This window comes from Oncorhynchus mykiss, chromosome 16 (assembly GCF_057628025.1).
Source record: "Oncorhynchus mykiss isolate SJ-2025 chromosome 16, ASM5762802v1, whole genome shotgun sequence".
NCBI classification, from domain to species: Eukaryota; Metazoa; Chordata; class Actinopteri; order Salmoniformes; family Salmonidae; genus Oncorhynchus; species Oncorhynchus mykiss.
In genome coordinates, this window is record NC_143037.1 from 47,161,030 (window position 1) to 47,186,641 (window position 25,612).

Genomic DNA, 25,612 nt, shown 5'->3' on the forward strand with positions numbered 1-25,612 from the left:
TTGATCTACCATTTTTATCATAGGCCACTGTAATCGATGGGGGCTCAGGGTGGTACCATTCTGCTCATCTGATGAAGATGAACATGGCTCAGATTCAAACTTTGAAGACCGAGACAGAGTCATTGAAGGCAGACCAGCAGAAAGAAAAACATTATCTGAGGGCAGAGATACGGGCGACAGCTGATGCATTGGTCCAGAGCCAGGCGGTATTGGCGGAGAGTCACACGTCATTGGCGGAGAGTCAGGTGGAGAATGACGTGTTGAACATGGCGAGGAATGAGATGTCACAATCCATGCCAGGCACACATGTGAGCACTGGAACTCCACTTCCAACAGGAAGAGTCAACATACCTGGCGGGTTCGTCAGGTCGTCGGTTCACCCTGACATTTCCATGCCTCTTCTGACAACAGAACTTGACCAACTGCTCACCAGGCACAGCAAGGGACGTCTGGACCTTTAATGCTGTTCTGCTATTCCAAGGATGTGTACTTGTCAGACTGCACAGTAGCCTAATAAACAAATGCAGGCGGCTTCTATTTTCAAAATGCTTTAAATGCTTTATTATCCAAATGTTTAAAGTGTGTGCAGGCGACCTCATGCAACCGCAAAAATGTCGGATAAAGCATATACTGTACAGTACTATATTTCTTCATCAACATCTTTGTGCTTTAGTTTATAAATAATTATAAAAATACTCTTTCAAAATGCAGATGTTAATTTCCTTAGAAATTCATAACAAATTACTATGGGAATAAATATCACTGAATGACAGAAATAATGGAACAAAGTAGGCTAATGAAGGTAAACAAATTGTTGCTTACTGGAAAATACTCTTCAAAACATAGAGCTTAGACAGCATTCAGAGGTCAGACATGGGGAGACAAGCATGGGGACTGGTCTTGATAAATCAATAAGATTTTTATTTTCACTGAATCTCCATTTGGGTATTGGTTAATCTACAAATAGGGTGTGGAAATGTTAGGATTATTTTGCTCTTACTGTAGTACTGTAGCCTACTCCCGACCAGTCACGATTTACAGCGCAATTATGGGCTATTAGCAGGACAATAGATACTTTGTGCAAGGCAATTGATCAGCATTAAACATTTGTGGATGGGACCTCCCGAGTGGCGCTGCGGTCTAAGACACTCACTGACGTTGCTACAGTTGCTGGTTCGATACCCGTGCCGGCCGTGACCGGGAGATTCATGAATTGACAGTGGGCTCTCTCCCTCTAAAAACATAAATAAATAAACTGGCTTTATTTACAAATTAGTAACAATGTCTCACCCCATTTTCAAGAATGGCCATTTTCTCGCTCACATTAGGTTATTTGAAAATGAAATCTCCAAAATATTATTTTTAAAACAAAGCGATTATTATTATTAATTAATTAATAATTATATAAAAGCCACTTAGATATTCTCACAGATCAGATTTGCCCTTAGATATGTCACTTAGATATTCATTTAGAATCCTCTAAACCTAATTATTGGCTAAGAGTCACGTCATAACATTTTTTTAAAAAAGATATACTGTTGGCGACATGAGTCTCACTAGTTTTGAGTAATGTGCTGTTAACAGTCTTATTTATTTATAAAACATATTGAAGTTAGAAGCAATAGGATTTGAAGCGATAGCCTACCCACTGTGGTCAACTATTTCAGCACCGTTCCGTGCTGCTCTGAGACAAGCATGGGGACAGGTCTTGACAAATGAATGAGATTTTTATTTTCACTGAATCTCCACTAAATTTCTTAAAATCAATCCCATATACTATGTTCTTACAAAAAACGGTTTCAAATTCTCTAGAACAGTCAATATTGAAGGCTATCAAGTGAAACTGTTACAAGACAGTAATTTACAGCATGTGGAATATACTAGGCTATTGTTATCAAATGGCAACATAATTAGATATTGTACATAATATTAGCATCTACATACATTATTGTTTAATTTAATTTCACATATATATTTAATTTGTATCGTTTTGGTTCAACCATAATGCATTATAAGCCTCATCAACAGGGGGAACATATTGGGTGTACGCTGATAAGCTGTAGAAATAATATATTCATTTATAAGACTTGTTAATAAAAGATAATTATTCATAAGAAGGGCCTGAGATCAAAGGCAATATTCAGACCACTAGGGGTCAATGTTGGTTAGGATAACCAGGAGGCCTCCCTCTGTAGTAGTAGGGTCTCAATGTTACCTCCTCTCCTTGGTAGGGGAACATGCTCGATACCTGTGTATTTGAGGGAAGAGATAGGATGTGAGCTGCTACTGGATAGTCAGTGTTCTTACACCTGATTGAGCTGCGGTGTTCAGCTATGCGTTGTTTTAATTGTCTTGTCATTTATCTTATGTAGGCTTTCCCACATGGGCAGGTGATGCTATTGCTAACTCACGTTGTCTTGCATGAACCATCATTTTATACGTTGCTGGTTTGTATCTATTGCAAAGACATTGGCAACTTTGTTTTGAAGTTATTGGAGGTCAGAGAGAGGTGGATAAACCATGTGATTGATTCTGTGTTTGGCAGAGCTCTTCTGTGTATAAAAGTGACAAGGGAGGGCAAAAAAAACGAAGCATCAAACGATGCACTTAGCTGTTCTACGAGTGGTCTGAGGCAGGCGTTAGATTATGTGCGTTTTCAATTCAAATCATATCAAATGTATTGGTCGCATACACACATATTGTATATGATGGTGTGTATAGACATTATGGACAATATATGAATAGAAAATATGTTTACAGCAGCAGTTATATAAGATGAGCCTCGACTAGAATACAGTATATACATATGATGTGCGTAAAAAAAAGTATGTAAAGATGATTAAAGTGACCAGTGTTCAATGACTATGTACATAGGACAGCAGTCTCTAAGGTGCAGGGTTGAGTACCAGGTGGTAACCGGCTAGTAACAGTGACTAAGTTCAGGGTAGTAGACTTGTCAGAGGCCAGCTAGTGTTGACTATTTAACAGTCTGATGGCCTTGAGATAGAAACTGTTATTCAGTCTATCGGTCCAAGCTTTGATGCACCTGTACTGTCTCTGCCTTCTAGATGGTAGTGTGGTGAACAGGCCGTGGCTCTGGTGGCGGAGGTCCTTGATACTCTTCTTGGCCTTCCTGTGACACTGGGTGCTGTATACTGTATGTCCTGGTGGGTAGGAAGTGTGCCCCTGGTGATGCGTTGGGCTGACCGCACCACCCTCTGGAGAGCCCTACGGTTGAGGAATGTACAATTGCTGTACCAGGCGGTGATACAGCCTGACAAGATGCTCTCAACGGTGCAGGGTCTGAGGGGCCAAGCGCTGTTGCACTTTCTTCACTACACTGTCTGTGTGGATGGACCATTTCAGATTGTCAGGGATGTGCATGCTGAGGAACATGAAGCTTTTCAACCTCTCCACTAAGGCCTCATCGATGTGGATGGGGGTGTGCTCTCTATGCTGAGTACAGGAGGGAGCTGAGCACGTCCCCTTGTGGGGCTCCTGTGTTGTGGATCAGTTGAGGGTCAGCAAGTCCAGGACCCAGTTGCACAGGGCGGGTTTCAGACGAAGATTCCCAAGCTTAGTGATGAGCTTGGAGGGCATTATGGCGTAGAAGCCTGAGCTGTAGCCGATGAACAGCATTCTTACACAGGTATTCTTCTTGTCCAGATGGGATAGGGCAGTGTGCAGTGCAATGGCGATCGCATTATCCATGGATCTTTTGGGGCGGTATGCAAATTGTAATTAGTGTAGGGGAGGGGTATTTTGAGTCGTGACCCACCATAAGGGTTGAGTGGTGAAAAAACATTCAGACCAAAGAATAAGTAAAAAAAAGTTATCTTGGCAGCGAAGATACATTTTTGCAGTTTCAAAGCTAGTCTCCTGCAATTCCACACATCCTGCCATGGAGCTGTAATAAAGTTTAAAACTGTTAAAGCCAATTTTCTGCAATTCTATACATTTTGCCTTGAGGTAGAGAACATTTGGCAGCATTCTACGCATTTTGACATGTCGAATGCTGTGTTATTCTCAAACATTTTAACAAAATCAATGGGGGCCTTATTGTCTAGCTTTTATTGTGTTGATTGTAAATTCTGAAAAATGATGGGCTGTTATTGGAAAATGTCCATTATATTACAAAATATATATATATTTTTAAAATCGGTTTTAGCGGTTTAAGTTTACACAAAATGCATTTTTCTATCCCCAAATGTATCCCCCCACCCCACTGGTCTAAGGTGTTGGGTAAGGTGGAGATAATATGATCCTTAACTAGCCTCTCAAAGCACTTCATGAAAAATCTTACCTTATTGGACTAGTTACCGAAAGGTTGCAAGATCGAATCCTGAGCTGACAAGGTACAAATCTGTCGTTCTGCCCCTGAACAAGGCAGTTAACCCACTGTTCCTAGGCCGTCATTGAAAACAAGAATTTGTTAACTGACTTGCCTAGTTAAATAAAGGTATAATAATATATATATGTGGTGGTCAAGAAGTGGTCTTGTGATGAAGAAAAGTGCACCATTGAAAGGAGTGATTACCTGTGTAAAGGCAGGGGTGAAACGGAAGATTCCCGGGACCGATGATGCCCGCCGTCTGGTGCGACACTGACCCCGGTGGAGAACGTGGTGAAACTGCACAGAGTGATAAGATAATGAATGAAATGTACTTCAGTAAGGTTGGCTTTGAAGCGGTCATGGTTATCAACTGTACCGTAGGAATGGACCTTAAGTCACAGAAAATAGGTGTTGTGGTGACAGCTGCAGAGAAGTACTTGCTATTACAACATTTAATCGAATATTTTTTTTATAACAAAATCAAGCTAGACAACAGTCTGTCCTTTCAATTGGGAACAAATGAGTCATAGTGGGCAGAACAAGCAAGGAGGTGGGCAGAGCCAAGAACGAGCTAGCGAGATCCTATTGGCGCATTTCCGCTGGGGACGCATACTCGGTGAAGAGAGCGTGTGCAATAAGTCAATTCGCCTTTGTACTCCTAAACAACAACACTTTTTAAAACTTTGGCAAAGGGTAAAGTCTACAAACATGTGTCCACTCTATTCATAACAGATTGTAGGTTTGGGAAGAGAAAACTGTATTGAAATCAAATGTTTAGTTGATGAGTAAATTAGCAGAATGTCGGCCAAAATCCATCTGGTTCCATCTCCTACTGCCGGCCACTGCTTCACATTTATACAGCCGTCTCATTGTACAGCTGTCTCATTGTTCTGTCTGTGATTTAACTGCAGAAGAGCCACAGGGGATATTAAATGGTAGTCTCCTGTCCTCCCAGGCAGGTGGCCTGGTGTAGGATCAAATAGGGTCACAATAGTGGATTGGGGTGTAGGGTTAGTAGGTTGGGCATTCCCCCTCCTTTTCCGTTGTTGTAGCGCATTCCCCCTCCTTTTCCGTTGTTGTAGCGCATTCCCCCCCTTTTCCGTTGTTGTAGAGCAAAGTATAAAGGATTTTTACTCCAGTCCGTGGCGTTAATGCAACATATTGGATGCCAACCGTCGTTAAACCTCACCAAAGAAGAAGAAAATGCGCAACACAAACGTACATTTGCTACTGCTAGACAGACTGACAGTTGGATTTTGAAGAAAGCATACAGACTTTGAACAATAAAGGTAAGACTTTTCCAAATACCATAGCTGATAATTATTGGATATTATACAACGGGTGGGTCTAATCCTGAATGCTGTTTGGTTAAAAGCGCATTCCAGACGGTGTCTTTTCCACGTTAAAATGCCTCATCATCAACCCTGCCAGGCAAATTCTAAACTTGTTCTCCACTATAAAAAGCATCTAGACATTATCTCACATTTTATTTTAAACTAACATTGAGTTTTCATCTGAGGAGATTTGTATAGACTTCTTCTCAGGTCTTAACACCCGTGCCAATATCCTACAAACAACGGTCTATTTGGCATTATGACTTATTTGTTATAGACAGTGCCATGTACGCAAACACGGTAGTTAACTGATCCAGTTAACGTTAGCTAATTAGCCAGGCTAGATATCTCGCAGGTTCCACCCAGTGCCAGCTAACGGGTGGGTATAATGTGGAACGTTCCAACAGGAAACTGTTCCAAAATCTTCGTGAATAACAAAGATGCCAACAAACGCATACAAAGTAGCATGATCAATTCACCTAGCTAACTAGCTGCCGAATAGGCATCAACTCACCACGTAGCTTATTATTGTTTGTCCATAGGCTACCAGAGTGAGGACAGACATTTTTCGGAATAAACGTGGTGAGTGAAAAACTCAACAAAATTGCCCGCTCTCTACCTGGTATTTTACACTGCCGCTATACAACTTTGTATGCGTTGTTTGTTGGCAACCTTGTTATTTACGACGTTTTTGGAACGGATTCCTGTTGGAACGTTCCAGAAATTATACCCACCCCCGGCTAACATTAACATAATGGTGTCTCTTTCCATGTCAACACAGTCTGATTACGAAAAGTGGATATTGCGAGAAGATCATCCGTTTAGGTGGGGAACTTTACTCGAACAAACAAACCAATCCAGGAAATCGTGTGTTGCTGCTTGTTACGGGAAAAGAAGACGTCATGCTGCCTTCTAAATACGTCTGTTGGTCCTTGATAATAGGGATGGTACAACTTGCCTTCATGGTTCTTCCTGTTCAAGGTAGGGTCAACTAGAATCAGTTATATTTCTATGCAACTCACCCTGTCTACAGTCTATGGTTTAAAGGTTTTGACTCCTGCATTTGGCTGCCTTGGTCATTAACATGAACTCTTTCTTCCACATCTTTCAGCTCAAGAATGCTCCAAACCCATAGGAAAGCCCAACATGGTTTTGACAGAAGCCTTCATCACCAAAGAGACATTTGGAGAGGGAACAATCGCAAGTTTTGAGTGTGAAATTGGATATGCCCGTGCAGGAGGGTCTCGATCAGTCACCTGTACTGCTGGCGTGTGGAGTACAGTGACACTGACATGCACAAGTAATTCCAATAATTGTATTTATTGTTGTGGTAAAAAGTTGATATATTCATTGCCCATCCATAAAACTCAGTGAAATACTAGCCTAAGCCTAGCCTGGAATCCAGACTTGTTTTGTGCAAAAAATTCCACTCCTTGACACTCCATGTCATATGCCAATATGTTTGGCATATGACATGGAGTGGCATGTTTGCACAAAACAAGTATATTCCAAGCTAGCCTATATTTCCTCTGTACATGAGTGACTAGTTTTCTTCATGGTTTTCAGGAAAGTCATGTGGCCACCCAGGAGAAGTGATGAATGGCAACTATATTCTCGATGAAGGCATTCTGTTCGGTGCCAGAGCTGCTGTTACCTGTGACACTGGGTCAGTGCAAGGCTATTTGCCTCCCCTCTCTCGCTCTCTCTTGTGCGTGCACACTCTCATTCTTTAATAGGGCTCAACTGAGTACTTTAACATGTCATGTTTCACAAAGTTCACAATTTGCAGGCCTAATACTTTTTGTCCCTAAAAGCTAAAGGAAATGTTTGTAAAGCTTATGATATCATGATCAGTGAACAGTATGTTGTAACCCCTTGCTATCCCAAAACCAATGGTCCAAATACTGTCTCATATTGTGTAATCTTTTTCAGCTATATGCTTGTGGGCAGCGGTGTAAGGAACTGTATGGTCGAAGGCTGGGATGGCAGAGTTCCTGTATGTGAAGGTTAGTCAAGTCAAAATAACAATATCTTAAACAGTTCTATGCTTGTGCCAAGATCAAAACTGTTCATAACTGCTGTTGTGTTCTACTCTGCAGTGGTGAAGTGTGGAAAGCCCCCCACCATTGTCAACGGTGGACTTGTTATCCCACCTGATGACGTGTACCACTATAGAAGTGTTGTGGAATATAGCTGTGAGAAGGAATTCACTCTGGTTGGAACTAAATCCATAGTCTGTGAAAAGGAAGGAGAATTCCAGCCAGCTCCACCGGAGTGTAAAAGTACGTTGAAAGCTTGCCTTTTTCCCCCCTTCTACCACACAATCATGAGCAATGTCAGGGTCCAGATGACCTCATCTGAACATATTTTTCTTAATTACAAAAATATCACTATCTAGCCTGATACAAAGAAATAACATAAGCGGAGATGTGCGTGAGACATTTAAGTGATAATGCCCGAGAAGCCGGTGTTTGAAGAATGTATTGGCACGAATGTTGTTCGTTTTCGTCGAGTGCCGGCAAACCGTGCCAATATATCCTCCAAACACCGGCGTCGAGGACATTATCACTTTTATACAACGAGTTACCAACATATTCAAATAGTGATTGACATATAAAAAAAATAAAAACCGTTATTTTGATTCATTTCTTCATACTATGTCATCCTTCCACAAGACATATTCCTGACACAAATGTAGGATTGCTAGATACGCAAACCAGTCATTCAGTCTTTTGTTCTGTGTCTATGGACGCGACCCAGTTGTTAGTTCTAAATGCCATACTGGCTGGCAATGGTCTTATCCCTTGCTTGCTTGCTTGCTAGCCAACTACGGCTAACTTAGTCACGTCAAAGTGCAGCCAGAATAACAGCAAAGTAGCTGCATTTGCATTTGTTTAAGCTGTTTTCTAGTTAGCTTTATTTAGTCCTCTTCACGACTGTCTTTGTGTGCTTGGAACCTGTTAGTTTGTTGGTGATGTGGACACCAAGGAACTTGAAGCTCTCAACCTGCTCCACTGCAGCCCCGTTGATGAGAATGGGGGCGTGCATGGTCCTCCTTTTCCTGTAGTCCACAATCATCTCCTTGGTCTTGATCACGTTGAGGGAGAGGTTGTTGTCCTGGCACCACACAGCCAGGTCTCTGACCTTCTCCCTATAGGCTGTCTCATCGTGGTTGTCAAATCAAATTTTATTTGTCACATACACATGGTTAGCAGATGTTAATGCGAGTGTAGCGAAATGCTTGTGCTTCTAGTTCCGACAATGCAGTAATAACCAACAAGTAATCTAACTAACAATTCCAAAACTACTGTCTTATACACGGGGGATAAAGAATATGTACATAAAGATATATGGATGAGTGATGGTACAGAGCAGCATAGGCAAGATACAGTAGATGGTATCGAGTATAGTATATACATATGAGATGAGTATGTAAACAAAGTGGCATAGTTAAAGTGGCTAGTGATACATGTATTACATAAGGATGCAGTAGATGATATAGAGTACAGTATATACGTATACATATGAGATGAATAATGTAGGGTATGTAAACATTATATTAGGTAGCATTGTTTAAAGTGGCTAGTGATATATTTTACATCATTTCCCATCAATTCCCATTATTAAAGTGGCTGGAGTTGAGTCAGTGTCAGGGTCAGTGTGTTGGTAGCAGCCACTCAATGTTAGTGGTGGCTGTTTAACAGTCTGATGGCCTTGAGATAGAAGCTGTTTTTCAGTCTCTCGGTCCCAGCTTTGATGCACCTGGACTGACCTCGCCTTCTGGATGATAGCGGGGTGAACAGGCAGTGGCTCGGGTGGTTGTTGTCCTTGATGATCTTTATGGCCTTCCTGTAACATCGGATGGTGTAGGTGTCCTGGAGGGCAGTAATTTGCCCCCGGTGATGTGTTGTGCAGACCTCACTACCCTCTGGAGAGCCTTACGGTTGTGGGCGGAGCAGTTGCCGTACCAGGCGGTGATACAGCCCGCCAGGATGCTCTCGATTGTGCATCTGTAGAAGTTTGTGAGTGCTTTTGGTGACAAGCCAAATTTCTTCAGCCTCCTGAGGTTGAAGAGGCGCTGCTGCGCCTTCTTCACGATGCTGTCTGTGTGAGTGGACCAATTCAGTTTGTCTGTGATGTGTATGCCGAGGAACTTAACTTACTACCCTCTCCACTACTGTTCCATCGATGTGGATAGGGGGGTGTTCCCTCTGCTGTTTCCTGAAGTCCACAATCATCTCCTTAGTTTTGTTGACGTTGAGTGTGAGGTTATTTTCCTGACACCACACTCCGAGGGCCCTCACCTCCTCCCTGTAGGCCGTCTCGTCGTTGTTGGTAATCAAGCCTACCACTGTTGTGTCGTCCGCAAACTTGATGATTGAGTTGGAGGCGTGCGTGGCCACGCAGTCGTGGGTGAACAGGGAGTACAGGAGAGGGCTCAGAACGCACCCTTGTGGGGCCCCAGTGTTGAGGATCAGCGGGGTGGAGATGTTGTTGCCTACTCTCACCACCTGGGGGCGGCCCGTCAGGAAGTCCAGTACCCAGTTGCACAGGGCGGGGTCGAGACCCAGGGTCTCGAGCTTAATGACGAGCTTGGAGGGTACTATGGTGTTGAATGCCGAGCTGTAGTCGATGAACAGCATTCTCACATAGGTATTCCTCTTGTCCAGATGGGTTAGAGCAGTGTGGTTGAGATTGCATCGTCTGTGGACCTATTTGGGCGGTAAGCAAATTGGAGTGGGTCTAGGGTGTCGGGTAGGGTGGAGGTGATATGGTCTCTCAAAGCACTTCATGATGACGGAAGTGAGTGCTACGGGGCGGTAGTCGTTTAGCTCAGTTACCTTAGCGTTCTTGGGAACAGGAACAATAGTGGCCCTCTTGAAGCATGTGGGAACAGCAGACTGGTATAGGGATTGATTGAATATGTCCGTAAACACATCGGCCAGCTGGTCTGCGCATGCTCTGAGGGCGCGGCTGGGGATGCCGTCTGGGCCTGCAGCCTTGCGAGGGTTAACACGTTTAAATGTTTTACTCACCTCGGCTGCAGTGAAGGAGAGTCCGCATGTTTTCGTTGCAGGCCGTGTCAGTGGCACTGTATTGTCCTCAAAGCGGGCAAAAAAGTTATTTAGTCTGCCTGGGAGCAAGACATCCTGGTCCGTGACTGGGCTGGTTTTCTTCTTGTAGTCCGTGATTGACTGTAGACCCTGCCACATACCTCTTGTGTCTGAGCCGTTGAATTGAGATTCTACTTTGTCTCTATACTGACGCTTAGCTTGTTTGATAGCCTTGCGGAGGGAATAGCTGCACTGTTTGTATTCGGTCATGTTACCAGTCACCTTGCCCTGATTAAAAGCAGTGGTTCGCGCTTTCAGTTTCACGCGAATGCTGCCATCAATCCACGGTTTCTGGTTAGGGAATGTTTTAATCGTTGCTATGGGAACGACATCTTCAACGCATGTTCTAATGAACTCGCACACCGAATCAGCGTATTCGTCAATGTTGTTATCTGACGCAATACGAAACATATCCCAGTCCACGTGATGGAAGCAGTCTTGGAGTGTGGAATCAGCTTGGTCGGACCAGCGTTGGACAGACCTCAGCGTGGGAGCTTCTTGTTTTAGTTTCTGTCTGTAGGCAGGGATCAGCAAAATGGAGTAGTGGTCAGCTTTTCCGAAAGGAGGGCGGGGCAGTGCCTTATATGTGTCGCGGAAGTTAGAATAACAATGATCCAAGGTTTTTCCAGCCCTGGTTGCGCAATCGATATGTTGATACAATTTAGGGAGTCTTGTTTTCAGATTAGCCTTGTTAAAATCCCCAGCTAGAATGAATGCAGCCTCAGGATGTATGGATTCCAGTTTGCAAAGAGTCAAATAAAGTTTGTTCAGAGCCATCGATGTGTCTGCTTGAGGGGGAATATATACGGCTGTGATTATAATCGAAGAGAATTCTCTTGGTAGATAATGCGGTCGACATTTGATTGTGAGGAATTCTAAATCAGGTGAACAAAAGGATTTGAGTTCCTGTATGTTTCTGTGATCACACCACGTCTCGTTAGCCATAAGGCATACGCCCCCGCCCCTCTTCTTACCAGAAAGATGTTTGTTTCTATCGGTGCGATGCGTGGAGAAACCCGCTGGCTGCACCGCCTCCGATAGCGTCTCTCCAGTGAGCCATGTTTCCGTGAAGCAAAGAACGTTATAGTCTCTGATGTCCCTCTGGAATGCTACCCTTGCTCGGATTTCATCAACCTTGTTGTCAAGAGACTGGACATTGGCGAGAAGAATGCTAGGGAGTGGTGCACGATGTGCCCGTCTCCGGAGTCTGACCTGAAGACCGCCTCATTTTTTTGGGGTCGCCGGCTGGGATCCATTCCGTTGTCCTGGTTGAAAGGCAGAACACAGGATCCGCTTCGCGAAAATCATATTCTTGGTTGTACTGATGGTGAGTTGACGCTGATCTTATATTCAGTAGTTCTTCTCGACTGTATGTAATGAAACCTAAGATGACCTGGGGTACTAATGTAAGAAATAACACGTAAAAAACAAAAAACTGCATAGTTTCCTAGGAACATGAAGCGAGGCGGCCATCTCTGTCGGCGCCATCAGCAAACTTGACGATGGTGTTGGAGTCATGCCTGGCCATGCAGTCATGAGTGAACAGGGAGTACGGAGGGGACTGAGCGCGCACCCCTGAGGGGCCCTGTGTTGAGGATCAGCATGGCGGATGTGGTGTTACCTACCCTTACCACCTGGGGGAGGCCTGTCAGGAAGTCCGGGATCCAGTTGCGGAGGGAGGTGTTTAGTCCCAGGTCCTTAGCTTAGAGATGAGCTTTGAGGGCACTATGGGTCTGAATGCTGAGCTGTAGTCAATGAATAGCATTCTCACATAGGTGTTCCTTTTGTCCAGGTGGGAAAGGGCAGTGTGGAGTGCAATAGAGATTGCGTTGTCTGTGGATCTGCTGGGGCGGTATGCCAATTGGAGTGGGTTTCTGGGATATTGTTGATGTGAGACATGATCAGCCTTTTCAGAGCACTTCATGGCTACAGATGTGAGTGCTATGGGTTGGTAGTCATTTATGCAAGTTCTTAGTGTTCTTGGGCACAGGGACTATGGTGGTCAGCTTGAAACATGTTGGTATTACAGACTCTGTCAGGGATAGGTTGAATATGTCAGTTAGGACACTTATTTATTTAACTAGGCAAGTCGGTTAGGAACAAATTTTTAGTTACAATGACGGCCTACACTGGCCAAACCCGGACAACGCTGGGCAAGTTAGGCGCCGCCCTATCTCAATCACGGCCGGTTGTGATACAGCCTGGATTCAAACCAGGGTGTCTGTAGTGACGTCTCAAGCACTGGGATGCAGTGCCTTAGGCCACTGCACCATTCGGGAGCAACTTGCCAGTTGGTCAGCGCATGCTCGCGCTTAATTCAGTACGGATGTTGCCTGTAATCCATGGCTTCTGGTTGGGGTATGTACGTACTGTCACTGTGGGGATGACATCATCGATGCACTTATTGATGAAGCCAGTGACTGATATGGTGTCCTCCCCAATGCCATCAGAAGAATTCCGGAACATATTCCAGTCTGTGCTATCAAAACAGTCCTGTAGCTTAGCATCTGCTTCATCTGACCACTTCCTTATTGACTGAGTCACTGGTGCTTTCTGCTTTAGTTTTTGTTTGTAAGCAGGAATCAGAAGGATAGAATTTTGGTCAGATATCCCCCGCCAAATGGAGGGCGAGGGAGAGCTTGTACGCTTCTGTGTGTGGAGTAAAGGTGGTCTATATATGTATGTATGTGTGTGTATATGTATGTATATATATATATATATATATATATATATATATATATATATATATATATTCATTCATTCATTCATTCATTCCTCTGGTTACACATTTAACATGCTGATTAGAAATTAGGTAAAATGGATTTAAGTTTCCCTGCATTGAAGTCCCCGGCCACTAGGAGCGCCTTCCCTGGATGAGTGTTTTCCTGTTTGCTAATGGCTGTGTATAGCTCATTCAGTGCGGTCTTAGTGCCAGTATTGGTTTGCGGTGGTATTTAGACAGCTTTGATAAATACACAAACTCTCTTGGCAAATAGTGTGGTCTACAGCTTATGAGAGACTCTACCTCAGGCGAGCAAACCCTTGAGACTTCCTTAGATTTCGTGCATCAGCTGTTGTTTACAAATATACATGGACCGCCACCCCTTGTCTTATCAGAGGCCGCTGTTCTATCCTCCTGAAAAAGCTTCAAACCCACCAGCTGTATGTATATTAATGTCGTCGTTCAGCCACAACTCGGTGAAACGTAAGATATTACAGTTTTTAATGTCCCGTTGGTAGGATATACGTGATCGTAGTTTGTCTCTATTTTATTATCGATTGATTGCACGTTGTCTAATAGGAACGATGGTAAAGGTAGAATACCCTTTCGGCGACGGATCCTAACAAGGCACCCGGATCTTCGTCCACGATACCTCTGTCTCTTTCTCCTGCGAATTACAGGGATGAGGGCCTTGTCTGGCGTCTGAAGTAAATTGAAGAAAAGTATTCCCCCAGTACGGGGTGAGTAATCACTGTCCTGATATCTTGAAGCTCTTTTCGGTCATAAGACACGGTGGCAGAAACATCATCAACAAAATAACTTACAAATAACGCAAAAACATGCACAATTGGTTACGGGATCTTAAAACGGCAGCCATCTCCTTCCGCGCCATTAGTTATACATTTCCTGGCAGGGTTGATGAGACAGTGGATTGCACAGTGCGATGGAACATAGTAAATAGATTAGCAGGTGGTATCTTGTGAAATACACAGGCCGGAATGTAGTTTTATCCATTCAGGATTAGACCCACCCGTTGTATTAACATACAACACAGGCTAATAGATGTTGAAGGAATTTAATTCCTCTGTTTTAATACCCAATTAAATTAAACACTCAGTCAATTCAGAAGGATTTGTAAGACCTTATTTTATAGGAATGGACAGAGCCCCAGTCTTAAGTCAAGTAACAGCCTTTAATCAAGAGTACTGAGTTCATACACATTTTACCACAGGTTATAAACTGAAAATGACGTCAGCGTTTTCTAAATGTTCCGTCTCTTCTTGACACTGGTAGAAAGGCCCTATAGCTCTCAAGCCTTCCCTCCTCGCCTAGAGCCAAGGTCAGTCAGTGTAGATAAGCATTCTAGACAGTCTGGAGATAGTTCATTCATTTGTACCAAGGAACAGACCGTCATTGTTCTAACTTTTGCCCACGTTCACACACACACATTATTTTCAGTACTGGGATCAAGAATGAAAACTCATACATATACAGTAACATTTAGTATTCTGATTAGTACATGTATAGTAACATAATAGTATTCGGATTAGTCAGTCCTGATTGAAATGTATACATAATTAGTCATCATTGATAAAAATTCCCTTAACAATAGAGCAGTCTAAAACATGGTTTATGTGTACTGTTGGCCTACTCTAAAAACCATGATGCAACATTAAGCTCAGACGAAGAGTAAAACAAAAACTCTAGCTTATTTTTGAAGGCCAAGTTCCAGAATTCATAAATAAGTGTCTATAGCAAAATTGTGATATTGCCTTCAAATAGCCTAAAACTAATGAGAGACTTGGGCCCACCTTGTTCACAACAGTAGCTAACGAAATTGCTCTTTGTTTACATCTGCAGTGGTTTCATGTCCTGCTCCTGTTGTTGAGAATGGCGTTAGGATTGAAGGTCGTCTGCCCCCCTACAAGCACAAGTCTTTTGTGACGTATAAGTGCAACGATGGATATAAGATGATTGGAGAGGCCAGTCTGACATGTGAAATAGAAGGCTGGTCAGCTTCTATTCCCACATGCAAAGGTAAGACTTGTTTCGGTGTTTGTTATTTAACACACTTTAACCTATATTTGAACTTAGACATTTTGTGCGTCATTTGGTGTTTAGGACCAGAAGACAAATATGTCAGCAAACTGACTTTCTGAATTGACCCTATCTTATGTAAACATGTTGAGACTATTTTGATAACACAAAATAGTATGTGTGGTAGGCCTAGTCTTCATGCTAATCATTATTTTTCACCATATGCATGGCTGTGCATAGCAACCTCAGGTAATTATTTTCCCAGTATGCATTAGTTTGGATTTGGTCATTTTGATTTCCATCTATTATTTCCTTCTAGTCCATTCCTTGCTACTCACCTGCATGTTTTTTTTAGGGCTGACCCCAATTATTTGACTGGTTGATTGTCTGGTCAATAATGGGCTGTTGGTCGACCAAGATTATTTTTTAAAATTTAGTCGAGCAGTAAAATAAATGTATTTATTTATACGGCACACGACACCGGTCTTATTCACGACCATCTCAGTGAACGAATCTATTGCGGAGGCCGAGGCAAATCCATTGCGGAGGCCGCAGGGATGGCACAGTCCAAGAAGGGGAGTGTGGCTGCACAATGCACGTCTCCCTCCAGAATGCGCACTCTCTCTTCACCTCAAACAGCAAGAAAACAAAGTATGTTTTTACATCCATTGAGCATGACAATAGTTCCTCAATGCATTTTAAATATCTTTCCAGCTCTCTCCCTTTCGAGAACCACTTAGCGTGAAAGGGGAAAATGTATGCTCTGATCCAGTGGAAATTTCATAAAATAGGCCTACCTGAATCATTTTTATCCCTTGCGCAAATTCCCTAGAGCTGTGTCTGTCCTGAGCTCACTGGTGCAGCAAACTCTTGAGGGGCCCAAAATATTTTATACAATGTCAGTCTGGACCCAAGTTAATAGTTGATACAATGTTTCAAGTTTGTTGCAGACTGGCCATGCTTAGCCTGTAATTTATAGGATATTTATTTTTCATCAGGATATTTTCTACCGGCAGAATGCAATGCTTTTACGTAGTTGGCAATAGATGTTACTTTTTAGGGTTGTAGAATTTTCATTTGGATAGAATTTTGTTTAATAACATGACAAAGATTGAGATACGAAGACGTTATTATAAATTAAATTAAACTGTACCACGCAAATAGTGCATATGAAAACAATAACTTGGCACGCAGATCAGTAGAAATGGTCAAATAAATTGGAATTCCACATGTGAAAGTTTGCAGACTCCTCGTGTAGCCTATTACTGGCAACTTCAGGAGAGTAACTGCAGAATTTCTGAATGTCAGTAGGAGTGGAAAGGAGGATGGTCGGACAGGTTACCTTTTTTCCCTTATGGTTATCTTGATCTCTGGCTCACTCTTAAGTCATTTGTGTTTTTTCATCACCGTGAGTTTAAAGTAGAGGTCGACCGATTTATGATTTTTCAATACCAATTATTGGGAGGACCAAAAAAAAGCTGATACCGATTAATCGGCCAAATAAAAAAATACAAAAAAATTATAATTAATAAATATTTGTTGTGTGTGTGTATATGTATGTGTGTGTGTATATGTATGTGTGTGTGTATATGTATGTATGTATGTATGTATGTATGTATGTATGTATATGTATGTATTTTTTTTAAAATATATATATTTGTAATAATGACAATTACAGCAATATTGAATGAACGCTTTAACTTAAAATAATACATCAATAAAATCAATTTGGTCTCAAATAAATGATGAAACATGTTAAATTTGGTTTAAATAATGCAAAAACAAAGTGTTGGAGAAGAAAGTAAAAGTGCAATATGTGCCATGTAAAAAAGCTAACGTTTAAGTTCCTTGCTCAGAACATATGAAAGCTGGTGGTTCCTTTTTAACCTGAGTCTTCAATATTCCCAGGTACGAAGTTTTAGGTTGTAGTTATTATAGGACAATTTCTCTCTGTACCATTTGTATTTCATATACCTTTTGACTTTTGGATGTTTTTATAGGCACTATAGTATTTATTGCAAGCCTAATCTCGGGAGTTGATAGTCATAAACAGCGCAATGCTTAAAGCACAGTGAAGAGCTGCTGGCAAATGCATGAAAGTGCTGTTTGAAAGAATGCTTAGGAGCCTGCTGCTGCCTACCACCGCTCAGTCAGACTGCTCTATCAAATATCAAATCATAGACATAATTATAATATAATAACACACAGAAATACGAGCCTTAGGTCATTTATATGGTCAAATCCGGAAACTATAATTTCTAAAACAAAATGTTTTTTCTTTCAGTGATCAGATGGCATCCATAAGTCTAAATATTGCTGTTACATTGCACAACCTTCAATGTTATGTCATAATTGTGTAAAATTCTGGCAAATTAATTACGGTCTTTGTTAGGAAGACATGGTCTTCACACAGTTCACAACGAGCCAGCCGGCCCAAACTGCTGCATATACCCTGACTCGGCTTGCACAGAACGCAAGAGAAGTGACACAATTTCCCTAGTTAAAAGAGATTCATGTTAGCTGGCAATATTAACAAAATATGCAGGTTTAAAAATATATACTTGGGTGATGATTTTAAGAAAGGCATTGATGTTTATGGTTAGGTACACATTGGTGCAACGACAGTGTTTTTTTTCGCGAATGCGCTTGTTAAATCACCCATTTGGCCAAGTAGGCTGTGATTCAATGATAAATTAACAGGCACCGCATTGATTATATGCAACGCAGGACAAGCTAGATAACTACACAATATTACTAGTTTAACTAGTGATTATGTTAAGATTGATTTCTTTTTTATAATATACATTTTATGCTAGCTTGCACCTTACCTTGGTTCCTTGCTGCAATTGCATAACAGGTAGTTAGTTGCCTGCCACGAAGTCTCCTCGTGGAGTGCAATGTAATCGGCCATAATCGGTGTCCAAAAATGCAGATTACCGATTTTGTTATGAGAACTTGAAATTGGCCGTGATTAATCGGCCATTCCGATTAACCGGTCGACCTCTAGTTTAAAGCATCAGAAAATCTCAATGCATAGTTGATTTTATTAAAACACAAGGTGTGGTTATATATGGAAAAATACATGTTTTAAAATCAATGGTTGAAAGAACAGACCAAGGTTTTTTTTTTTTTTTTTTTCTCTGAACAGCCCTAATGCTTTTAGTAGCAAAGTTGGTTACTATTTAAAACAAAATGGTGTTCAAATTCGACCTTTTGATCCATTCAAACATTCCCATGGTCTAGTGAGCTGCTTACCTTCCATTGAGGGTCTGCTGAGTAACACTTTATTTGTGAATGATTAGCCATCTTGTCCAAGACCATTCTACTCCTCAGACCACACTGGCTGACTAAAGCATTTGAGGGATCACAACGGGAAAGTGTTGTGACAGACTAGACAAAAATAAGTACCGGCTTAATTGTATTGCATTACTTTGTAGCCCTTTTGACAAAACCAAAGCCCCTTACTAGGCGATAATGTGTTTCCCAATAACATTTTGAATGGTTATTAGTGACCTGCAGTCATTTGGCTACAGGACCGTCACAGCCCTACTAACACCTCAACTGACTTAATTAGCCTAACCTTTGATCCTTTATGGTAATAGAATAAGCCAGTGGTGTGTTTGTGGTGAGGCTTTCAAATTACCTCCACACAAAGTTGCATGTCAGTCTGGCTGAGGTGGAGAATCGTCATTGGTACTGTGAAGTACACAGCCTATTATCCTCGCTAAATTCCCCTACTTATTTGTGTCCAAAGATATATTCTTGTCTCAACTTGAATTGACACTTGAATTATAGATTCAAATTGAACCAGGCTGCCAACAAGTGGTAGTTTATGGTGGCTTTTCTCCTTCTCCTGATACGACAAAGGATTGATTTGTGATCTGAATATACAGTATGTAACAATGTACCAATGTACCTATCAAGTAGTCAATCTGTATTCACATAGGGCTGAACCCTACCTTGAGTTATGTTTCACATAGACTACCTCGAACACAGAAAGTATTGGCTGTGTTGAAATTGAACACTAGTTTGTGCATGCCATGCCTCTAACATCTAATTCTTTTTAATTTATTTGATTTATCAAACTTCAGTAAGCTGTAATTGTTGGTGTTAAGTGTGTGTGTGTGAACCCTAATATCACCTCTTTTGACAACAGATGGTGCACCTGGTCCCACTAGTCCCCCAGCGGCCAACAGTAAGCTACCTATTGATGTTTTACATGCTCTTTCCATGACATAGACTGGCCAGGTGAAAGCTATGATCCCTTATTGATATCACTTGTTAAGTCTTGTTAATTCAATCAGTGTAGATGAAGGGGAGGAGACGGGTTGAAGAAGGATTTTTAAGCCTTGAGACAATTGAGACATGGATTGTGTGTGTGCCATTCAGAAGGTGAATAGGCACGACAAAAAAATGTAGGTGCCTTTTGAACGGGGAATGGTGCCAGGCGCACCGGTTTGTGTCAAGAACTGCAATGCTGCTGGGTTTTACATGCTCAATAGTTTAGTATGTATCAAAAATGGTCCACCACCCAAAGGACATCCAGCCAACTTGACACAACTGCGGGAAGCATTGGTGCGGCAACTCAATTGGGCGGCAACTCAATATGAATTACACTCCGTGTATATGTTGTTACAACAGTAAGCTGTCTCCCAGTAGCTATCTATTGGTGTTGTATATGATCTCTTTGATGGTTCAAGCATTATTTAGGCTATTAAGTGATGATTTAATTATTACTGCAAATTCATGATGGCATATTCCTTCCCTCGTTTGTTTCTCTTACAGACCACACATGGAAAATAGTAGGGGGTGTTCTAGGTGGACTTGGTAAGTTGCTATAGAATTTGTGTGGATAATGACAGTAACCGTCCAACATGGTGACCTGTTAAATAAAACAAGAATTGTACTATATTCCATCTTATAAAGACGAACGGGATAAGCAGTATTTGTTTGGTTTTATGTTGAACGTTTTCAAATCTAGTCATCATGCAACAATGTTGCTGTACCAATAATTTATTTTTTTAACATACTCAGCAAAAAAAGAAACGTCCTCTCACTGTCAACTGAGTTTATTTTCAGCAAACTTAACATGTGTAAATATGTGTATGAACAATAAAAGATTCAACAACTGAGACATAAACTTAACAAGTTCCACAGACATGTGACTAACAGAAATTGAATAATGTGTCCCTGAACAAAGGGGGGGATCAAAATCAAAAGTAACAGTCAGTATCTGGTGTAGCCACCAGCTGCTTTAAGTACTGCAGTGCATCTCCTCCTCATGGACTGCACTAGATTTGCCAGTTCTTGCAGTGAGATGTTACCCCACTCTTCCACCAAGGCACCTGCAAGTTCCCGGACATTTCTGGGGGGAATGGCCCTAACCCTCACCCTCCGGTCCAACAGGTCCCAGACGTGCTCGATTGTATTGAGATCTGGGGTCCTCGCTGGCCATGGCAGAACACTGACATTCCTGTCTTGCAGGAAATCAGACACAGAACAAGCAGTATGGCTGGTGGCATTGTCATGCTGGAGCGTCATGTCAGGATGAGCCTACAGGAAGGGTACCATATGAGAAAGGAGGATGTCTTCCCTGTAACGCACAGTGTTGATTGCCTACAATGACAACAAGCTCAGTCCGATGATGCTGTGACACACCGCCCTAGACCACAACGGACCCTCCACCTTCAAATCGATCCCGCTCCAGAGTACAGGCCTCGGTGTAACGCTCATTCCTTCGATGATAAATGCGAATTCGACCATCACCCCTGGTGAGACAAAACCGCAACTTGTCAGTGAAGATCACTTTTTGCCAGTCCTGTCTGGTCCAGCGACGGTGGGTTTGTGCCCATAGGTGACGTTGTTGCCGGTGATGTAAGGCGGGTCCTCACCAGACAACAGGCCTACAAGCCCTCAGTCCAGCCTCTCTCGGTCTATTGCTGACAGTCTGAGCACTGATGGAAGGATTGCGCATTCCTGGTGTTACTCTGGCAGTTGTTGTTGCCATCCTGTACCTGTCCCGCAGGTGTGATGTTCGGATGTACCGATCCTGTGCAGGTGTTGTTACACGTGGTCTGCCACTGCGAGGACAATCAGCTGTCCGTCCTGTCTCTCTGTAGCGCTGTCTTATGCGTCTCACAGTATGGACATTGCAATTTATTTCCCTGGCCACATCTGCAGTCCTCATGCCTCCTTGCAGCATGCCTAAGGCACGTTCACGCAGGGACCCTGGGCACCTTTCTTTTGGTGTTTTTCAGAGTCAGTAGAAAGGCCTCTTTAGTGTCCTAAGTTTTCATAACTGAGACCTTAATTGCCTACCGTCTGTAAGCTGTTAGTGTCTTAACGATCGTTCCACAGGTGCATGCTCATTAATTGTTTATGGGTCATTGAACAAGCAAGGGAAACAGTGTTTAAACCCTTTACAATGATGATCTGAAGTTATTTGGATTTTTACAAATGATCTTTGAAAGACAGGGTCCTGAGAAAGGAACGTTTCTTTTTTTTCTAAGTGTATTTTTATTACCTAGGTAGTATTCTGTTCAAGCCTTTTCTTGCAGGACAGACAAAGTTATTTGTAATACTTTTCTATTGTTACTGGTATACAAACCTATAACAATACCCCTTTCTGTTGACATCCCATTATTTTTTATTAATGTTGTTCACAGTAAGGAGAAGGAATGTTGATGTTTTAAACTCTATGCCAAGTAAGAATTACCTAAATAATACCTCATGGATTCAAACTTCTCCTTTTTTCTTTGCAGGTTTTGTTTGTGTTATAGGATTTATAGTCTACAAATATAAAGCACGGTAAGTCATTCTCATTTCATTAACATCTAATCAAGGCTTGTTTCCTGTCATGGCTCCTCCCTCTTTTCTTTGCGCTCACTAAAACAGCTGTTGTTCAGTTTCATGTGTTCTTTTGGGTTTTTGCTGCTGTTATTGCCACCTATGCTGCTTCAGCTAAATGCTGCATGCTTTATATTTGCAAAGCTTTCTGGTGTTTAACATCAATATACACACACCAGCCACAGTAGTGAAGCTGCAAAGTAAACGCAATGGCCCTTTTGTCAAATCTTCTAGTGTTCTTAAACATTAAACTGGTTGGTGGGTGTCATTGATGATGTCCAGACGTGTTGCCACTCACGTGTCGGGCAAGGGTGACAGATTGTTGGGGCAATGGGTTTGGCCTAGCCTGGGATCCAGACTTGTTTTGCTAACATTCCACCCCTTACCACTCTGTCATATAACAAACAGTTTGCCATGACACATGGCAAGGAGTGGATTGTTAGCACAAAAAAGGTCTGGGTTCCAGGCTAGGTTTGGCCTCCTGGTCATCCAGAAATGCAGTCATGAAATACATTGCTCAACTTTTGGGTTACAGCTATCGATTTGGCTACTTAGGAAATGTGCCCACTAACTCTGAAGACAAATGTATCATGTTTATGTTCATTCTTTTAGCAGGACAGGTGTAGAAAAAAATTTGAAATGTATTTTTGTGATTTTTCTAACTGCATTTTTGGTATTTATTTTTCAGTGCCAGGTCGTCTTACTTGCCTTAGTTTCCTCTTGCTTCGTTGATAAGGGAGTCAAAGTGAACAGGCTGCTGTGATTTAATACACTACCCTCCTGCTTATGAATGCACCAGCCCCTCCCAAACACCGGGTTCATTTCCTTTCAAAGGAAGCTCGATCATGTGATGTTTTAGAAACCTCACGATGAAGAATGAATTGGTTCATTCCAATTTGGAAGCTTGTGCTTAATGAGTGACCTAACCTGATTATTCAATAACTATTAATGTTTCCAGTGTACTTCACAAATAAATTTCTTATTCTGAGCCTGCTTTCTCATTGCCAACCACCTTAGTTAAAATGCTCATGTATTTTAACTAAGACAAAATAAATACATAGGGGAATGTGTTTGACGCAACGTCTTAATATAAGTCATGCCACCGAAGGTCAACATGATTGGTTTGCTAGAGCAGGTTGCAGGTGTGTTGAAACACTCATATCCTGGAGCTCAAGAGCAAAGATGGTTCAATGTGAATCAATTGCTTTCACCAAGTTTAGCTCTAGTCATTGGCCTTAGACAAGTATTGTGATGTGAATTCGAAAAGCTTGGTTTTACAAGGAGACCATGCTTGAAACACCAGAGTATACTTTTGAGTGGGTTTAGCTCTGGCTCATGATCCAGCTTTGGAATCTTTATTTGAACTTATAGCCTATTTTGTATTGTTCTACTGTAGATAAGCCAAGGAAAGATGTATATTTTTTTTTAAAGTGAAGACATTTTGTTTTAATATAAAGGGGAAATAAATGCCTGTAATGTTCCTATGTCTTATTTCCAGAGATGAATCATGTTTGAGACTTTTCCCCCTGTAAACTGTTCTTGAATGTGTTACATTGAATGTGTGAGATTCATTATGGCAACTGGCTGAAGCATATTGAGCAAATGTATTGGAGATCTGCTATTCAACCACTTCTAATTTAACATGCACCATACCTGACAGCTGAATTGCTGCCTTCAGTAAATGCAAAGTCTCTTGCAATAAGACCACTGGGCCATGGTGTTCTAGGAGGAAGCCTGCAGCTCTCACTAATATAGAAGGCTAAAATGAATCCGTTTATTTGTTAGTGTTAGATTCTTTACTTTGCCTTATCAATGGAAAATGTTTCATGGGATCTAATCAAGTGTTTGCTTCATATGAACCCATGTTGTTATTTAGTAGAGCACAATGTTAGGTGAATATAAAAGTAGGTTTGACTTTAATTTATTCTGATCAATGTACCCTACTAAATAAACAGAGCAGTGTTAAATGTAAAACAGCATGTTTTCAAAATGGAATGAAAATACATGTTCCAAAAGGTTGTTTCATTATATCTAAGACGACTATCTAACAGGAGCACTTTTAATGAATAAAATGAAGTGTTAATGTGTGTTTAAGTATAATGTAGCTCTCACCACTGACTCTAAATGCTCTACTTTACATCTGTCTATTACCAGTTTTATTGTCAGTGTGGAACCACTTAAGATAGTAAGTTGTGGTCAGCCAATTATGAATGTTTTTTTTCTTCACGTTTTGATTTACCAATCAATTAAACAGCGCTCATTTAAACATGAACCGGTGTCATTTGTCTGTCCATTGATTACTTTTGATACTGAACTAGTATCCATAGTTACTGTTACAGTATACTGTGTTTGGGTCATGGCAGTCCTTGGTTCTTTACCTAATATGTACACATCTCAGATGGGTCTGTTATCTTGCCGAAACTGCTCTGGGCCTCTGATGTAATTTAAAGGAATACTTAAGGATTTTGGAAATGATCTGCCCTTTTCATTTAGAGTGATGAGCTCATGAGAAAAACAAATCTGTATTAAGGATGTTTGAGGTAGTTTCGAAAGCCAATGCTAATCAGCATTTTCGCAATGACGAAGTTCATGGTATCTACTAACAGTTACCATAGACTTCCAGTCATTGCGCTAACGCTAGTTAGCAACTACCTCCAAACTGCACGCAGAAACACACATGGTATCCACAAGTTCATATGACCCTGGGGAAGAAGGTGAAGGGCTACATTGCCAAAATCCTGACGTATCCCTTTAAACATTAAGACGATAGTACCAGATGCATCATTATTTAGGAGCCAACTGTATGTGTTTCACGAACACACAAACAATGTATGTACAACTAACTCATTAATTTTTAAAATAAATTTGCAAACATTTCTAAACTTTTTGCGCTTTGTCATTTATGGGGTATTGTGTGCAGATTGCGCAGGACTTTTTAATTTATTTAATCCAGTTTAGAATAAGACTAAGGTAACAAAATGTTGAAAAAGTGAAGGGGTCTGAATACTGACTTACTGTAGGCCTATTCTTGTGTGTACTAATAATCTAAACCCGATCTAGTGTGACAGTAAAAGAGGAAGTGAATGATATCATGCAATAAACAAATGTTGCTTAATGAGTCCGGTGACTTTCATTGCGTTTGTCAGGAATTCATGTGTGTTCTTCCTGTGATTGCCCTGTATAGAACAAGTCTTGTCTATTGATTTTGGTTGGAGACAGGAAAAAA

The 25,612-nt window shown here is 41.6% G+C and overlaps 1 protein-coding gene and 1 long non-coding RNA gene across 3 annotated transcripts; one reads left to right on the top strand and one right to left on the bottom strand.

Annotated features, from left to right (window-relative positions):
• Window positions 1-2,163: 2,163 nt before the first annotated feature.
• LOC110492087 (uncharacterized) lies at window positions 2,164-4,853 on the bottom strand. 2 transcript variants are annotated; one of them, XR_016487300.1, is made up of 4 exons: window positions 4,710-4,853; window positions 4,538-4,630; window positions 4,304-4,404; window positions 2,164-2,248 (listed from the first exon to the last, which is right to left on the bottom strand). It is a non-coding gene; the product is annotated as an uncharacterized LOC110492087 (long non-coding RNA). The 2 variants fall into 2 exon arrangements; XR_016487299.1 differs by lacking the exon at window positions 2,164-2,248 and adding an exon at window positions 2,893-3,715.
• Window positions 4,854-5,465: 612 nt separating this feature from the next.
• Window positions 5,466-24,656, top strand: LOC100136105 (complement receptor-like). The gene is given in 11 exon segments (NM_001124404.1): window positions 5,466-5,622; window positions 6,449-6,648; window positions 6,779-6,967; window positions 7,234-7,333; window positions 7,600-7,673; window positions 7,767-7,949; window positions 15,364-15,540; window positions 19,697-19,735; window positions 20,326-20,367; window positions 22,302-22,347; window positions 23,075-24,656. Coding segments are annotated over 10 exon segments (954 nt in total). The 5' UTR covers window positions 5,466-5,622; window positions 6,449-6,569; the 3' UTR covers window positions 23,100-24,656.
• Window positions 24,657-25,612: the final 956 nt, after the last annotated feature.